This window comes from Gadus chalcogrammus, chromosome 20 (assembly GCF_026213295.1).
Source record: "Gadus chalcogrammus isolate NIFS_2021 chromosome 20, NIFS_Gcha_1.0, whole genome shotgun sequence".
In the NCBI taxonomy this organism is placed as follows: Eukaryota; Metazoa; Chordata; class Actinopteri; order Gadiformes; family Gadidae; genus Gadus; species Gadus chalcogrammus.
The window spans coordinates 10,918,074-10,935,074 of record NC_079431.1 but is presented as its reverse complement, the minus strand read 5'-3'; the positions used below and the strand labels follow the sequence as shown (position 1 = coordinate 10,935,074).

The 17,001-nt window shown below is 48.2% G+C and overlaps 1 protein-coding gene across 1 annotated transcript in view; it reads left to right on the top strand.

The window, feature by feature from the left end:
• Positions 1-17,001, top strand: part of LOC130373513 (E3 ubiquitin-protein ligase SH3RF3-like) — a 63,738-nt gene that overhangs the window by 32,454 nt on the left and 14,283 nt on the right. Inside the window, exons 2-4 of the mRNA XM_056580056.1 lie at positions 6,727-7,002; positions 10,360-10,455; positions 16,471-16,806. Coding sequence (XP_056436031.1) covers positions 6,727-7,002; positions 10,360-10,455; positions 16,471-16,806 — 708 coding nt within the window. The remainder of the gene's footprint in view (positions 1-6,726; positions 7,003-10,359; positions 10,456-16,470; positions 16,807-17,001) is intronic.

Sequence of the window (17,001 nt, the reverse complement as noted above, 5' to 3'; positions counted from 1 at the left end):
CTGTGAATTACTGCTAGACACCGAGTGTGTGCGCAGTGCATACGCATGATCAACTATAAGTTGTATTTTGCTCGATTATTAACGAAGTTTCCAAATGAAACACATTTACATGTCATTTTTAAATGCATGTTATACATATATTGTTGTGTCATCTTAGTACATGAACACGTTTGCATACGTGTATACGTATGCCTCATAAAAAGTACCAATAGCATTGTGTGTCGTGTGAGTTGTGCCAGAAGGCCTGCGGGTTGTGTTGGTGGACTTGATAGACTGCTGTTCTCACAGCAGAGGTCCAGGCTATAGGGAACCTTGTAGATTTACAATGCTATTACTACATGTATTGCACACACACACACACACACACACACACACACACACACACACACACACACACACACACACGCGCACACGCACACGCACACGCGCACACACACACACACACACACACACAATCCCAGAGTGCCGGGAGAAAGAAGAAGTTGTAATGGCCCACTGCCCCTCGAAGGACAGCCAAGCCGGAGAGTAAAGTAATCACAGCTGAGCAAGGAGTGAGTGAGTGTGTGTGTGTGTGTGTGTGTGTGTGTGTGTGTGTGTGTGTGTGTGTGTGTGTGTGTGTGTGTGTGTGTGTGTGTGTGTGTGTGTGTGTGTGTGTGTGTGTGTGTGTGTGGTAGTGAATGGATGAGCCGTAGTATCAGGATAGAGAATGGTTTAGTGCAGGAAAAATGAAAGGGTGGAGGAGAGAGGCACTTCCTGTCTCTTTCGCTATCCTTCTCAGCATTTACACTTTCTCACGCGCGCACACACCCATGAGACCTCGTCACACACACACACACACACACACACACACACACACACACACACACACACACACACACACACACACACACACACACACACACACACATATACACACACACACACAAAGAGTGCAGCGCGGTGTAAGGAGAAATGGAGCCGCGGTGGGACTGTGTGTTGCCAAGCTGTTTGGTGGAGAGAGAGAAACAGAGGGAGAGAGAGAGAGAGAGAGAGTGGGGGAGGGATTGTGGCAATCACGTTAACAATTACAATGGCTATATATCAGATTTATGTTTCTTCATTCTTGGCAACGTCCATAAAAAAAGGTACAGGAAAAAAGTACAGGCAGCAAGTTTATGTATCGTGTGGGAAGTGTCAAGGAGTTGCTAGCGTTTAGATTACTTTCTGAAGGATTCTTCCATGTTAGTCTCTCAAATCAACTTACAATTAAAAATTGAAAGTCTGAATGCAGACAACTTGAAATCCTTCTTTCACCTTATATTGGTTTCAACCAATCATACTGCTGTATCGGGGGGGGGGGGGTCAGTGTATGTAAGCCTGGTACAGTGACTGTTTTCCCGCCCAGACTCTCATGTGCTGTTTCCCCCCCGCCCCCCCCAGAAGATCTACTGTAGCATAGTAGGACTGCTGTAGCCTAGGTAACTCCAGGTAGGCTGGGATGTCAAAGATTTGAAACCTTGGTTCCTTTGTGTAGGTTTGTAACCGGCTTGGTCCCTTTGTTATCCTGCACCCATAAAGACAGTCCTTGATAAGCAGCACCATAACGCCATGTTCTCTACTTCTGAGGCCCTATCATTGCTGTTCCATCCAGTACATCCAACTCATCATTCCATTGAGTCTATTAACGTGGACATAATTCGTTATCATAATCTCAATATGACACCTTGGTTTACATGCAGACATGCAGGCAAGGTTTATGAATAAAACGTTTCACATTTCTACAAAGGAAGGCATAGGTCACGGTTATAGCTCTTCAGGATTGAAATAGAGGCAATAAGCCCATTCATGAACCTTGCGAGAAAAGAAATTCAAACTATGACAGTTACATCATTATTACGTTTTTTATTTAACTCGTTCTTTTCCTATAGTATTGACAGCATTCAGCGTTTCTGTGTGCCTCCCTAGTGATGCTTATTTATCAGATTACTAGATGGTGAATCGACACAGCGTCGGAGATGCCCTCATTGTGGTCGGTTCCCATGGTCACTTATCGTGTAAGCGCTTTAGGGACTTTCCTGCAACGGCTTGGCTCCGGTATAGCAGAACAAAACAGAATGTACTAAAAACAATGGCAACATGTACTAAGGTAGCCCTACCTTTGTGTAGATAGAGGCAGAGAAGAACAAGGAAACTGAATGTACCATTGTGTCGTTCCAGCAGAGGAATTTGCATCCTATTGATTCTCCAATATGAACAGAGCACCCTGGCTCCCCATTAATTATTGTCAAATTGAATAAGGCGTGCTTGTGCGTGCGAGAACTTTGTGGACGGGATGCTCTATTTTTTACACCTAAATTTTTTACATCTACATACAGAAGCTCTCATACAGAAGCTATCAACCGCATGCAAGTTTGTATGTAAATGTAATCGTTGTTAATTGACTCAGAAATAACCTCCCTCTCATTTCCTCCTTTAGTCTGAAATGAACGCACAGACCCACAGATTAAGGATTAAAACAAGTGTAGGCTCTGTGTGGATTGTTCAAGTCTGAATATTAAGTTGGACGGTGCCTTGTCTGCACCCATTGTGGCGTACTGCTGAAGCAGACACACTGGCCTGTACCACCATGTTAACAGCGATGTGCCTTCACACATTTACAGCCTTAGTCCTAGAACATGCAAAAGTGTGTGTGTGGGTGTGGGTGTGTGTGTGCGTGTGTGTGTGTGTGTGTGTGTGTGTGTGTGTGTGTGTGACCGGCTTAGTGAACCATACAGACCAAGCGTTCTTAGGCTAGAAAGCCATGGTAAATCTTCCGGAACCGAGAGTGGCCTACGTCTACAGCAGGGGTCTCCTAACTTTTTTCACATTGCAGCTCCTCCTGTGGATGTACTTTTGGCCCAGTGGAACCACCCTATAATCTTTTACAATGTCAATGCATGTCGAAAAAAAAGTGATACAATGAACAGGATTGTTTAATGTAATACACTTCTTCTAATTTCTTCCTCTATCAAAATGTGTTCAAAACATACTATTGAATTTAACTGAGACTACATAATGTGCATTTTCGACGGTTTGCTTCCTTCCCACGTCCCACTCGAATCCACCTCTGTAACCCACTAGCGGGTCTTGACCCATAGTTTGGAAACCCGCTGGTCTCAAGAATATTGCTAAACTTTTATGACACACCTAAACCAAACATCGTATTTTCCTTAGTACCTGTCATACGGCTTTTTCGACATCTATATTCTATCTACTCCGGAGTTCATCCACCTTGGCTGGGATCTCTCGGTACATCAGAGACTCTCTCTTCTGGATGTGATTCACACATACACAAACACCGACACACACCCGCCTGCCTTTTTTAAACAGTGCGTACGTGTCTGTACGGTATCCTGAGAAGGCTTTCGAGGGGGAGAATCAAGAGGGAGAGAAGGGGAAGAGAGTAGGAGAGAGAGAGAGGTTGTAGCGGAGCGCTAGAGCGATCGAAGATCTGGATCTGGACGGAGGTTGGAGAGGTGGAGTGTTTGGAGGAGAGCGATATGGTCTACGGGGCGAAAGAGAGAGAGGGAGAGGTGGAGGAATTGAAGGTGATAGTGGTTGGAGGGAAAGAGAGGGTTGCAGAGTGAGAGTCGTATAGCGGTAATGATAGAACGTCTGGAGAATGTGTTGCACATTAGGGCGCTTATGATGTGTGTGTAATGAGCCGGTGAGAAGACGAGCAACGCTTGCCACCTCTCTCTCTGTGCGTGCTCCCTCCACCGCGCTGCATACTACCCATCCATCACCCGGCGCCCACTGCGTCCTCCATTCTTCTCTTTTTCTCTTTCTTCACTGAAGAATTGACTGCTGCTTTTTTTTCCACAAAAACCTTGGTATGGGAAGCCATGCTAACGCCACCGATATTTATACACGTGGCGTACTAGGATGGAGGGGCATGTTATCCACATGGTTGCATCCCACGCCAACTCTGGGATACTTTTTTAAGCTGGTTCCGTCATTGTGTATGAGGGTTTTAATGGGCAATATCGTATATATCATGTGCCACGCAACCAGTCATTATGCTATAAGTGTCGGAGAAGCCTAACCCGCTCTCAGCTGCAGACTTCAAAATCAAACGCTGGCCGGACACAGCTGTAAACATCCACACACACACACACACACACAAACACTGTGGCATTATGGGCTGAGCCTATAAGTGTCAGAGGGGCTTAACTCTCTCAGATGCGGCCATCAACACCCACCGCTGCCCACATCCTCTCTGCCCGTGTGCCTACGTTCAAAAACTGGTCTGAGACTGAGACTGCAATAAACATTTTGGGTTCACTGCCCGTTTTTTATGGTGTTGTGTGTACAGTTTATGAGTTATAAAGAGAGAAAAAAGGGGCGGAAAATAGAGGAAGACAGCCACCCTTTTTGAAACGAAACAACCAAAAGGACGGGCCCTTCCCCTCTCCCCCCCCTCCCTTGCAACGTCTCCCCGCCAATGAGAAGTGTTGCATTTTTTTCACCTTTGATTGAAAGGTCTAGTTGGATTTCATATCAATTACACTCTAATAATAGCTCTCAGATGTAACCCACCTTTAAATGTCCAACTTTGAAGCAGTATTAGCAAGTGAAAAGTTGGTCGGGGGCATTTCGCAATCCCACCCTCGGCCTCATCTCTTCAATCGGAATATAAAATCAGTGTGCTCTGTGTCGAAAAAAGACGGGCGGATTGAATCTGTAAAGAAGGAAGGCCCTGGCAACGAGAGTCTGATTGTAAGAGCGAACAGTTTGAATAAACCTACGTGTACTGCATTACAAATACATGACTTTGAATGCAAAGCCGTAACTAATTAAAACCCTAACCTATAAACATAACCTAGGTTCACTTTACAGCCAAAACATATCAGCCACCTCCCTCCCTCTGCCAATTTGACAAAGCATTTCTTTAGGTCTGGTTTTATTACCACTTATATAGAAATATGTAATAGTTGCTGTTCCTAACCCTTGCTTGTGTGCAATATTGGTATTCAAGATGAGCATGGAAAGTAAAAACCGTAGCTAAATTATCTCCCTTGGACATGAGTATCTGCGAAATGCTTAAAGGAGCAATAAAAGAAGATAATTGAATGTATCAGAGCAATTCATAATGATTTGCGCTTTGCTTTCAAGCATGTGAAATTACACAGATAAGGTCGACATACTTAAAAGTTGAAAGACTTCCAAGACTTTTTTGATGCGCCCACAGAAAATTATCATTGAGTGACGTATCCAACCAGATCTGTCTTGCATGGTTTCAAATGAGGAAATGTGTCCTTATAATTCTACACTGTTCTCAAATTTCTACCCAAAATATTGAACAATCTATAATAAAATAGATGCACATTCTAGCTTGCTAAAGATTGCGCCATCCCAGTCCTTCCATCTCTCCCCCCAACCCACACACACACGCACACGCACACGCACACGCACACGCACACGCACACACACACACACACACACGCACACGCACACGCACACGCGCACACGATCACAAACACAGCTACTGCCTCCCATGCTCCCGTTTCATCTTGTTTTCATCCCTCAACAGTTTTTTGGCTCTTTCTCTTGCCTTGCCCGCCGCTAAATTCCAGGAGGAATGGGAAGGGGAAGTAGAGGCGCCGGCTGTAGCTGGAACGCCATCAGGATGTTCTCTGCGATGCTCGCGTAGGTGGGAGTGTGTGAGAGCAGCATCTCGGCCCATGCTGCGTGCTCATGGCTTCCGTGCGCTCCCTTATCTCCCATCCACACTGGTCTGACTCCAACAGAGTGAGTACGGAGGGAGGGAGGGAGGGAGGGGGGGAGGGGGGGAGGGAGGGAAAGGCAGAAGGGGGGCTGGAGAAGGAGACAAGGCTGGGGATGGGGAGGGAGGGAGGGTGGGACAGAGGGAAGGTGTGGGGTTAGGGGGGGAAGGAGGGGGAGGAAGAGAGAGGGGCAGGGAGGGGTACAGTCATTTTTGGATTGATGGATGGAGGGAGAGGGGGGAGGCAGAGACGGGGGGAGCAGGGGAGGCAGGGGGGAGGGAGGGGGGGGGGGGTAGAAGGAGACAGGCCCCGGGTCGGAGAGAGTATGGGTGGGATGGAGGTAGGGTGAGACAGAGGGAAGGTGTGAAGTCAGGGAGTGATGGGGGGGGGGGGGGGGTGATGTCAGACATGATTGAGGATGGAGGGGGGGGGCTCAGGGAGGGACGGGGGAGTCAGAGAGGGATGAGGGAGGCATGGAAGAATTCGGAGTAGCCCCTCAGGCCTTCTCCGTGAGGTTTGATGCTCTGTGGAGCGCCGGGGCGCCCGCGGCTGTTGTTCCTGGCTCCCCGGGAGAATGACACGCGCGTGTGATGCATGCACAAATATGTGCTGGCACGTATTGTGGTGTGTCGGCTCGGTGAACGATGTGCTGTCTCTCTCGTCGCGTGCAATTGCAAGGCTATTCCAGAGAGACCGGCGATGTCGTTGTTATCGCAAAACATCCACTTTGGAAAGAATAACCGAAATAAAGCGGTTTCTTTCTTTCTTCCTCGGTCCCCAATCTCCCCACGCTGTTTCGTCTCCCCTTTGTTCAACAGTCGTTTTTTTCTCCGCCGGTACTCCACTATTATTTTTTCCTTCAGTTCTCCCCGTTGTTTGCATTCCACCTTCGCCTCGCTTTTGTGTTCGCCGGCGCCACCCCCCCCCGACGATGACTTACGTCCATCTCAACGGCAATCCCGGCTCTCTTGTCGTTTTCTAGAACGTTCCGGCGCTGCCCTGCGGCAAGGCCCTCTACTCCTACGAGGGCAAGGAGCCCGGCGACCTGCAGTTCACCAAGGGCGACATCATCATCCTGCGACGCAAGGTGGACGACAACTGGTACCACGGCGAGCTCAACGGCTGCCACGGCTTCCTGCCGGCCAGCTACATCCTGCTGCTGCGGCCGCTCAGCCAGACCCCGCCGCAGGGCAAGGCCCTGTACGACTTTGAGGTCAAAGACAAGGACCAGGACAAGGACTGTCTGGCGTTCAGCAAGGTACGCAGAGGAGGAGCGCATCGTTGGCACAAACACACACACACACACACTGCAAAATAACTGCCCTGTTTTTTTTTTGCAGACATTGCACCAATTATTGGCCTCATATTGGCCGAGGGCTGCAGCCAGCACTCCATTGTGAGTCAAGTGTGTGTGGCTGGGTGGCTGGGTGGCTGAGTGGGTGGGGTGGGTTGGGAAAAGGCAGGAGCGAGGGGAGTTGATGTGTGTCAGAGGTGCTGAGCAGCTCCCCCCCAACCCCAATTCACCACTCTCACTCTAATGAGACACCTTAGAGATTTCCCCAAAACAGGAAGCAAGGAAGGAAGTAAAGAGTGATGGAGGATGAGAGAGGATGGGCAATGCTAATTATGTAGCTTTCTTTTGCTCACCCAATTCCATTTATCAGTCTCTCTCTCTCTCTCTCTCTCTCTCTCTCTCTCTCTCTCTCTCTCTCTCTCTCTCTCTCTCTCTCTCTCTCTCTCTCTCTCTCTCTCTCTCTCTCTCTCTCTCTCTCTCTCTCTCTCTCTCTCTCTCTCTCTCTCTCTCTCGTATTCTCCTCCTTGAGAGGAGGAGGAGTATAAACAGGGATTTGTATTCGCTGGTGCTGCTCTCCACTTCAAAGCTTATCACTTGGTCCCTGCTGTTGCTGAGTCTCATTTGTGCCAGGGTGTCACTACACATGGTGTCTCTATCTCGTTCTCTATCACCCTGCATTTCTGTCTCACTCTATCACCATCTCTCCCATTCTCCTGCCCTCTCCTTTCTGTGTGTGTGTGTGGGTGTGTGTGTGTTTGTGTGTCTGGCCGCATGTGTTATTTATGAAGTGGTTTGTATATATTACCTCTGCAGCATTTTGCGTGCGCAAGTGAAACGGTCAATTGATTACACTGCATTACAAAATCAGCTTGGCTTTGTAGTGGAAAAGTGGCCCTTTCTTTTATTCACCGTGGCTCACATGAAAAACACATACAGGCAACATGTTGGACCGTGCACAATTACGCAAAGATGATTGACATTTGCATGAAGCTACAAAGCTTTATATCTTTCGCCCCTCCGGCTGCTGCCAGGAACTGTACAGATGGCGGTGTCAGTTAGTCGCTGGGCCGCTTTGTCTCTGCGTCTGTGCGTGCGCCCCCTGGCCTGTCACAACCACCACAGGGAGGCTCCGAGACACCATTTGATTCACAGAAGTTGAAGCACATGAACGACAATGATGTTTTGGTGCACATAATTGGTGTGATGCTACATACCGCGCAACCCCCCCCCCCACTGTGTCTCACTATCATGGCATCACAAAACAGAGCACAGAACGCGCAGAACGTGCACACTCTCACACAGGGAAGGTCCACGGGATTTGGGTCGGTAGTCTAGGAAAGTAGGAGCCCTTCTTGCGATTTTGGCAGCAGCGCTGACAACCTGCAACACATGTACAGCGCCCTGTTCCGCAGCCTGCTACACAGCCAAGCCCACGGCTACATCTGCTCCCAGGGCTGGCAGGCTATTCCAGCAGGCTGGAAGGAAACAGGCTAACCTCAATAGAAGGAGTCCTACATCTCCGTGGGTCCTCTGGTTTCGGCTAATCCTGTAATTAGGGGTGCGATCACAAAATGTAGAGTGGAGTTTCCAGGGGCTGGTGGCGTTGAGTGGCGCTGTCCTGTTTCCCAAACCCTCTGCTCCTCACTCGGGTAATTGAAGACGCTGGTGTGCATTGGTGATAAATAGGCTCATTATAATGTGCTAAAATCTCGGCCCGGCATCGGCACATCAAATTGGTGCTTGAGTGTGTTCAGTTCGCTGAAGGAGATTCTGACATTAGAATGGAGGGGAGGTTGAAGGCGAACCATCGTTTTTTCTGTAAACCCACATACACTAAAGTGTGTTTGTTTGTTTGTATGCGTGTGTGTGTGTGTGCTTGTCTGTGTGTGCACATTAGACAGAGAGGGTTTCTCAAATAGAATGCAAAAGAGGGAACTAATGCACACGCATACATTTGCATACTGTTAAATCAGTAGCCCTTTTTGCACCTTTGCTGTGTGTGTGTGTTAAGATGTGTATTTGCATGAGAGGTCATTTGTTAATGCAGGCAGTACTACACAAAGCCCTCCTGACACGAGCACGGCCCTCCTTAATGGGCCGTCGGTGACCTCTGGCTGGTGTGAGGGAATGGCAGCAAGAGGACAACACGGGGAAATGTGTTGCCCTGGCCTTGTTCACAGCAGCTTACGAGCGCCGCCAATCTCTCTTCGAATCTTCATTTGGAAAAAACATTTGAAAGATGGCGCTGCAGTGAGAGATGTTTCCTCCGTCTAAACAGGCGGTGGTATTAGAGATGTAGAAAGTCTTTGTTAAAACAACCGTAGTGGGGGTACGCGGCGTTCAATCTAGATTGACGAGATAGGCGGCTGTCCAGATCGAAACTCTTGCGGAGGACTTTTCAAGTCGCTCTGAATATTATTTACTCGCTGTGATGATCCCTAGCGCTTGCCATAATGATTAAACATGATTCTCCACATTATCCAGAGCGATGTAAACTGGTACTTGTTTGCTCTGTCTCTGCCCGTTTTCTGAGATTGTGCAAACCTTACGTAATACAGAAGTGTGACCTGTGAGTGGGTGTGCATACCAATCCGGGATCACCCGTAAACTGCTTCGTGTCAATGGGTTGAGCCATCGGTGAGCCCTTTCGTGCCTTTTGCTAAATATATCAGAACAATAGATTATCGAATCAATGGGAAATGGGAAATTTGAAAAACAATGTTAGAATCCAGATATTTATCTTGCATATACAGGGCCTAAGCGTAGCCATGTCGCCGTTCAACCCTCACGTTTGTCCAATAGGGCTGGATACACCTCGGTGTAAGTTGATTCAGCAAGTAATTGATGGTATATTTTAGTCATTGATTCAGAGGAGTTGTGCAATCACTTTACATCAATGTGGGGTATAACATCTGTGGGAATGATATACTGGTTCTACTTGTACATTAAGCTTTTTGATCCATAGCTATTTGATGTACATATTTATTCATGTATGAAATATATATATGACTGGCAGTTACTGGAGTCCATCAGAAATGTCTGTTAAGTATATATTTTAAGTATTAAGTACATGAAGTATATACCTATCCTATTGCATCTCAGTGAGGCAATGCCTTACAATCTCTCTCTCTCTCTCTCTCTCTCTCTCTCTCTCTCTCTCTCTCTCTCTCTCTCTCTCTCTCTCTCTCTCTCTCTCTCTCTCTCTCTCTCTCTCTCTCTCTCTCTGGCTCTCTGGCTCTCTGGCTCTCTGGCTCTCTGTCGCTGTAGTGCGGGTCAGGTGTCTCCCTTGCTTGTATGTAATGACACTCTTTCTTTCCCCAGGATGAGGTGTTGACGGTAATACGGCGAGTGGATGAGAACTGGGCCGAGGGCATGTTGGGGGACAAGATTGGCATCTTCCCTATTCTCTATGTGGAGGTACGTGCAAACGCACACGCACACGCACGCGCGCACACACACACGCACACCCATACACACAATACAAATGAACTCACAGCACACCTCAACATAATCACTCCTTCACACATACGCTATCTCTCCCTCACACTCACTAGTTCACACACACTCTGCACAGACACACACACATGCACCCTCCCTCTGGGTGAGAAGTAACATTCTTATCACTGCAAAGGGCATAGTGGATTACTCATCATCGGTGGATGTGTAAATGATTTGCGCATGTGAACTTCAGTTCACGTTGGGTTAGGTAGCTCCACCCTGCATGAAAGACTGTGGTAGTGCCAGCTGCAGTTCTATAGTCGTCCTAGGAGGGCGGTTGTAGGGACGGCAGGAAGGACGGATGAGCCACGGGAGATGGGCGGGTGCCCACCCTGAACGCCGGTGTCTGGGGTTTGAACTCGATGGAGGCCGCCTCTTCAGGGATCCAGGGGGGAGGGGGGGGGGGGGTCACGGTAGAGTGAGCAGGACACCTCCTGCCCACACTTGCGTTGAAACCACACACACTGCTTCTGCACTCTGAGCACTGTGCTGGGGTGTGTTTGGGCCGCTCACGCTCGCAGCCTCAGTGAACGGGCCGGATCAGGAGCTCTGACACGGGGCTCGGAAAACATTGGCAGCTCGTCAATCATTCAATCATAGACTTGGTTTGTGTATGTGTTTAGACTGGGCTTTCTTCTGGGGGAAAACAGAGGTAGAGCTGGGAATAATCGGAGGATGTGATTATGTTATACTATAAGCTATTGGATGGATGCTTTTATCCAAAGTGTTGTACCGTGAGGTCATCTTTTATCTTCCAGGATCTTATTTTTCTTTGAGTCACCCCGTCATTTTCTCTAGCCCAAAACATCCTTTAAATTTCTGCTTAAATTGACGCTGTAGTGCAGACCGGTTTGCTAATATCTTTAGCTATTCCAGGAGGCTGAATAAGCAACGATGCTTAAGATATTTTTGTGGATGGTCCCTTACTGCAATTTTGGTCTTTCATATTTGTTTTCTTGTTCTGTTTTTTTTGTTGCACGCTATTATTTCCGAACAACGATTTTAAGGTGGTGTAATAGCCTGGATATAATTGAGGGCTAGGTTGTTTCCAGTAAATGAGCTGCTGAACCAAACGGCCCTCTGAGGTGAATGTGATTAAGCTATAGACTCAGGCACTCACACACTCAGACTCATGTGGGGGCCCTATTAGATAAAAACACATTAATAATTTACACCCCTCATAACCTTCGCTCAGCAGGGGTATTGTATGTGTTTGTGTGTGTGTGTGTGTGTGTGCGTGTGGGCGTGTGGGCATGTGGGTGTGTGCGTGTGCATTATGTGTGGGGCCCCAGATGGTGGTTTGTCATGGTGGGTCGTTTTTTATATTTCTTATTTATATATATGGTTTGTGTATAATAGCATGATCTTTTGTGGGGGTTTTCTGGTGTGTGTTTTTTTTGTATTTCGCCATGGGTCCTTGGTGTTTTTTGGCATGGCCGTGGAAGTGTACATGTTGATGCTCTTCGGTCAGCTGTGCACTGCTCAACCAAATGATAGGGTACCAAGTGAAAGTTCCAGCTGCATTCCAGCTTTGGTTTCAGTTCTCTGGCCAAGGCATAGCTAGAGAGATAGAATTAGTGTGTGGGTGTTTCTGTGGGTGTGCGTGCGTGCGTGCGTGCGTGCGTGCGTGCGTGCGTGCGTGCGTGCGTGCGTGCGTGCGTGCGTGCGTGCGTGCGTGCGTGCGTGCGTGCGTGCGTGCGTGCGTGCGTGCGTGCGTGCGTGCGTGCGTGCGTGCGTGCGTGCGTGCGTGCGTGCGTGCGTGCGTGCGTGCGTGCGTGCGTGCGTGCGTGCGTGCGTGCGTGCGTGCGTGTGTGTGTGTGTGTGTGTGCGTGTGCGCATGTGTGTGTACGTGCGTGCGGGCGTGTGCACCTTTACCTGCTTTGCTTTTTCCCATGAATCTGCCTCGAGAAGGAACATGAAAGATTGCCCAAGAGATCTCATTGAACCAAAAGCAAAGTGTGAAGAATAGTTTTACTGGCACATGCACACTTAAAGAAACACCTACACACACACACACACACACACACACACACACACACACACACACACACACACACACACACACACACACACACACACACACACACACACACACACACACACACACACACACACACACGGTTGCTTTCCACTCTGCCTCCCGCTCTCTGTTTTAATGAATGGTGGGAGTAAATGGCTGACCTCTGGGAGCTGTCTGTAAAATGAGTGTTGTTGTCTACGTAGAGAGAGTTGAGTTGCTGATGTTGATGTCAATAACTCCGCTATTAGTTGTTTATAGTGTCTGGGCTCGTTAATCAAATCAGCAGCTTCAGGTTTCACTTTGTAAGCCAGAAGCAAGTCGGCATAGCATTTGGTTTTAAATCATCACCATGTAGATTTTGTAGAACTCCACATTAACATAAAACGCGGTTGGCGGTGGTATGCATTGAAACTAACCCTTTGGCACTATCCTTTCCTATCTCCTTGTATTATATCTTATCGCAACCGCCAGTGATGAAGGATAACTGTGAAGATATGTATAAACTGTTCCTAATTAAGTGTGTGTGTTTCATGTCATCTGGTGTCAGAAAAAACACCAATGAAGAAGTAGATTAGTGGATTCTAATCTATTTCTAAACTATAGCCTTAAGGACACAGAGCAACACACGGAGAAGGAAAACAGTGTGTGAGCAGAGGCCCGGTGTGTGAGTCCTGAGTGGAACTCGCAGATGCACAGAGTAAAGGTCTCTCTGGGGTTATTTCTAGGAATACCCAATTGGATTGGATTAGAACATTCCCAGTAGTGTAACTAATGAGTGAAATGAAGTGTGGGATGAGGCAAAAAAAAAAGGGACTGCAGGGAAGTGGAAGTGAAGTCTCATGCTGGCAGCCCCTAAAAGTGCACAGTCAGAGAAGAGCCAACGTGTTGCACAAGTTATGCAAGGAAAAAGAATAGAAGAAACCCGAGGGGTTTTGACGTTTTCAACATTTAAGTTGAACGTGCCAATTTCTTGTTCAGACCTGGGCTTCATGTGTCCCTGAGCATCCCTGAGTGATCCGGTCACAACCAAAGCTAGCAGCCTAATATGTGGATGTGAGTAAGGTCTAGGACGCGTGGTGAATCGGATCACCCAAGTCCCCATGAAGGACTGAAGACAACATTGTCAGTTTAATGCTGACACATACCTTTGATAAAGGACCTTCATCAACATTTTCATTCAATTGTTTTCATCCCATTGTGCTGATACTCGAATGTCTTCTGTGTGAAACTGTGAAGTCTTTGCTTTTTGTTAACTTAAAAAAGAAAAAAGTGAGAATATTCACATTCACTCAAATTCACAATCTGCAAGATTGAGCCCCTTCCAGTGAGTAGGCAGGAGGCTGTCAGAATTCAATAGACTCAACAACAGGCTTCTGTTGAATCAAACCTCCTGTGCAAATGTGTGACGCAAAGACGCTTAGCTGGGCTGGCTGTGTGGCCTTGGTGGGAGGGGTTCTGGCAGTGTTGAGAGTAAGATTCTAGCAAACAAAGAGAGGGGTACCGAATGGACGGCATTCAGTCATTTGTAGAATAAATCCGTTATAGGATCTTGTCTTCTTAATGACAACATTATTGAAATCACTATTGATTATCAATGACTACAGATACGTCCAGGTTATTCTAAACTGCGAACTGCAACGAGTTAAATATTGTGACTTTTAATCATTTAAATAAACCCTTTTGACGCCCCCCCCCCCCCCCCCCCCCCCCCCTCCCCACAGTGTGTGTGTGTGTGTGTGTGTGTGTGTGTGTGTGTGTGTGTGTGTGTGTGTGTGTGTGTGTGTGTGCATCCTTTTCTTCCTTCTTTCCATAATTTATCTCTGCGGCATCAATCTATCACGCTCATTAGCATATGAGTTGGCTTTGATTACCATACCTATTAATATGAAAATGCGATATCTCAAACACTGAAGCCAGTCTGGCCTCTACTATACACACACCCAAAAACCCCTAGATACAGACAAGCACACATACGACACACAGACACACAACCACACAGACACACACACACACACACACACAAGCCACCACACAGACAGAATGTTGTGGCTATGCTAAACAGGGCTGATTACAATTTAAAAGTGACAGTGAAATGAGGTCCATGTGTGCAAACCAAATCACATGTTTTAACTTGTCAGGAATGTCCACCGGGGCCTCTCTCTCTTTCTCTCACGTGTATATGTATGTGTGTGTATGTATGTATGTGTGCGTGTGTCTTGGGGTTTTGGTGGGGGTCCTGGGTCTTTGTTCAGTCTATGTGTGTGTGTGTGTGTGTGTGACGTGTGTGTGTGTGTGTGTGTGTGTGTGTGTGTGTGTGTGTGTGTGTGTGTGTGTGTGTGTGTGTGTGTGTGTGTGTGTGTGTGTGTGTGTGTGTGTGTGTGTGTGTGTGTGGGGAGGGGAGGGGAGGGGAGGGTTGGTGGGTGCCTTGGGTGTGTGTGTGTGTGTGTGTGTCTGGGGGTTTCGGGGTGTGTGTGTGTATCTAGGGAGTTCATTTATAACACTAAGCCATAAGGACAGAAGGACCCCCGGTCACGTGGTCGTGACAGTGCTGTCATTCTGGAGGGCGTGCCGCAGACAGACGCCCTCATTATCAGCCACTCCCTGTTGTACGTGGGCTAAAGAGTGGACCCTGTCTGAGAGCTGCACTCAGGCGGATGTGGTGGTGGGTTGGTGGGGGTGGTGGGGTGGTGGGGGTGGTGGGTTGGTGGGCCGGTGGGGGTGGGGTGCCCACTCACCTCCATGGCAGACCTACCCTGAAGCTGGGATAGCGCCAACCCCCCCCCCCCCAGCCCCCGGACACTGGCCACCTGCCGCCCTGCTCTCGTCCTGTCTAGCCCCCCCACACCCCCGTGGTGCTCCCCCCGCCCCATGGGCAGGCAGGGGGCTAGGTTTACCTCTGCGCTTTTTAATCAAAGCCGAGGCTGTCTTGCTGGGGCAGCCGATGCGCTGAGTGGATCGAAGAACACCGGCTACATTATGCATGCCGGCGGACTGCGTCTCATTGTACTTTTTTCCAGTTTTGTGTGTGTGTACTGGATTGAATAGTGATATGGATCGTAGTTATGTGTGTGTACGTATCCATGTAATTCATAGTATAACATTTTAGACGGTGTTTACTGCTCACAATGTGCACTTTGCAGAAGGCTTAACATATTCCTCCAGGTCATTTCTGTGAAACCCCCGCTTGAGATGATTTACAATAGAATATATATGATGGACAAATGTAGATTAGGAGCCAAAGCATCACTTAACTGAGAACAAAACCAGTGCTTCCTTATCCTTTACTCATCTCATTCGCTCTGTGGCCTCGCAGCATTTATTTTCCTCCTTCTTCTATTCCTTGAATAGCATTATCTTGCTCATCTATGATCTCGTCTGTATCCTCATCAAGAGGCTAGTCATGACTGCCTGTGTTGTGAAGCCCTGGTGGAAGCGACTCATGTGTAGTTCCTCCATCGCTGGGCCGTGGCCTTTGGATGCTCAAAGATCAGTTTCCCAAGTAAGTGGGAAGATGTGATTAATAATACATATCTAAGACGATTATCCCATGTTCGGTCACGATCTCAGTGGCCAGCTCATCGCCACATTATTATGTATTCTGAGAGGTCCCGTTTGCCATTTTTATTTCATTAAAAAGTGATTTGAGTTTTGAATATGAACGAGTGTTGTCCAAAAACTAGAATACTGCGATGTACCATCGTTCGGATGGTACCATTATCTAAACATTGGTACCATCGATATTTGGACCATTATGGGCCCGAATTGAATGGCCGCCATTCAATTCGGGCCCATAATGGTCCAAATATCGATGGTTGCCGCTTCTGGTTTTAAATATCCAGTGTAATGGCGGGGTTCTCATACTTTCTCCCTCCCTTCCTCTCACATCCTCATCTCTCTCTCCACTTTGTTTCCAGTTGAACGAAACCGCCAAGCAGCTGATGGAGATGGACAAGTCTGTGGTGGCCCCTGTCCCCGGGCCGAGCTCAGCCCCCTCCCCGGCTCCTGCCCCCGCCCCCGCCCCGTTAGGCCCCTGCTCCCCGGGCCCCTCCCCCGGCCCCTCCCCGTCCAATGGGAACAGTGGGTGCCACAGGCGGGGCGAAGGGAAGAAGAACGCCAAGAAGCGGCACTCGTTCACGGCCCTGTCCATCAGCCAGCGGGCGGCCCAGCTCAACAACAGCAGACACAGTATGGAGATCTCCCACCCGGTCCTCATCAGCTCCTCGGACCCCCGGGCCGCTGCACGCATACACGTATGTACACACACACGCGCACGCATGCACGCGCAGGGACACATGCACACATGCACACATGCACGTGCACACACAACCAGAAATGCAATCAAATATTCAAAAACATTTTTTCTGCTTTTAAAAGTTATTGTCTGAAATCTGAGAAATTGTGTGTGTGTGTGTGTGTGTGTGTGTGTGTGTGTGTGTGTGTGTGTG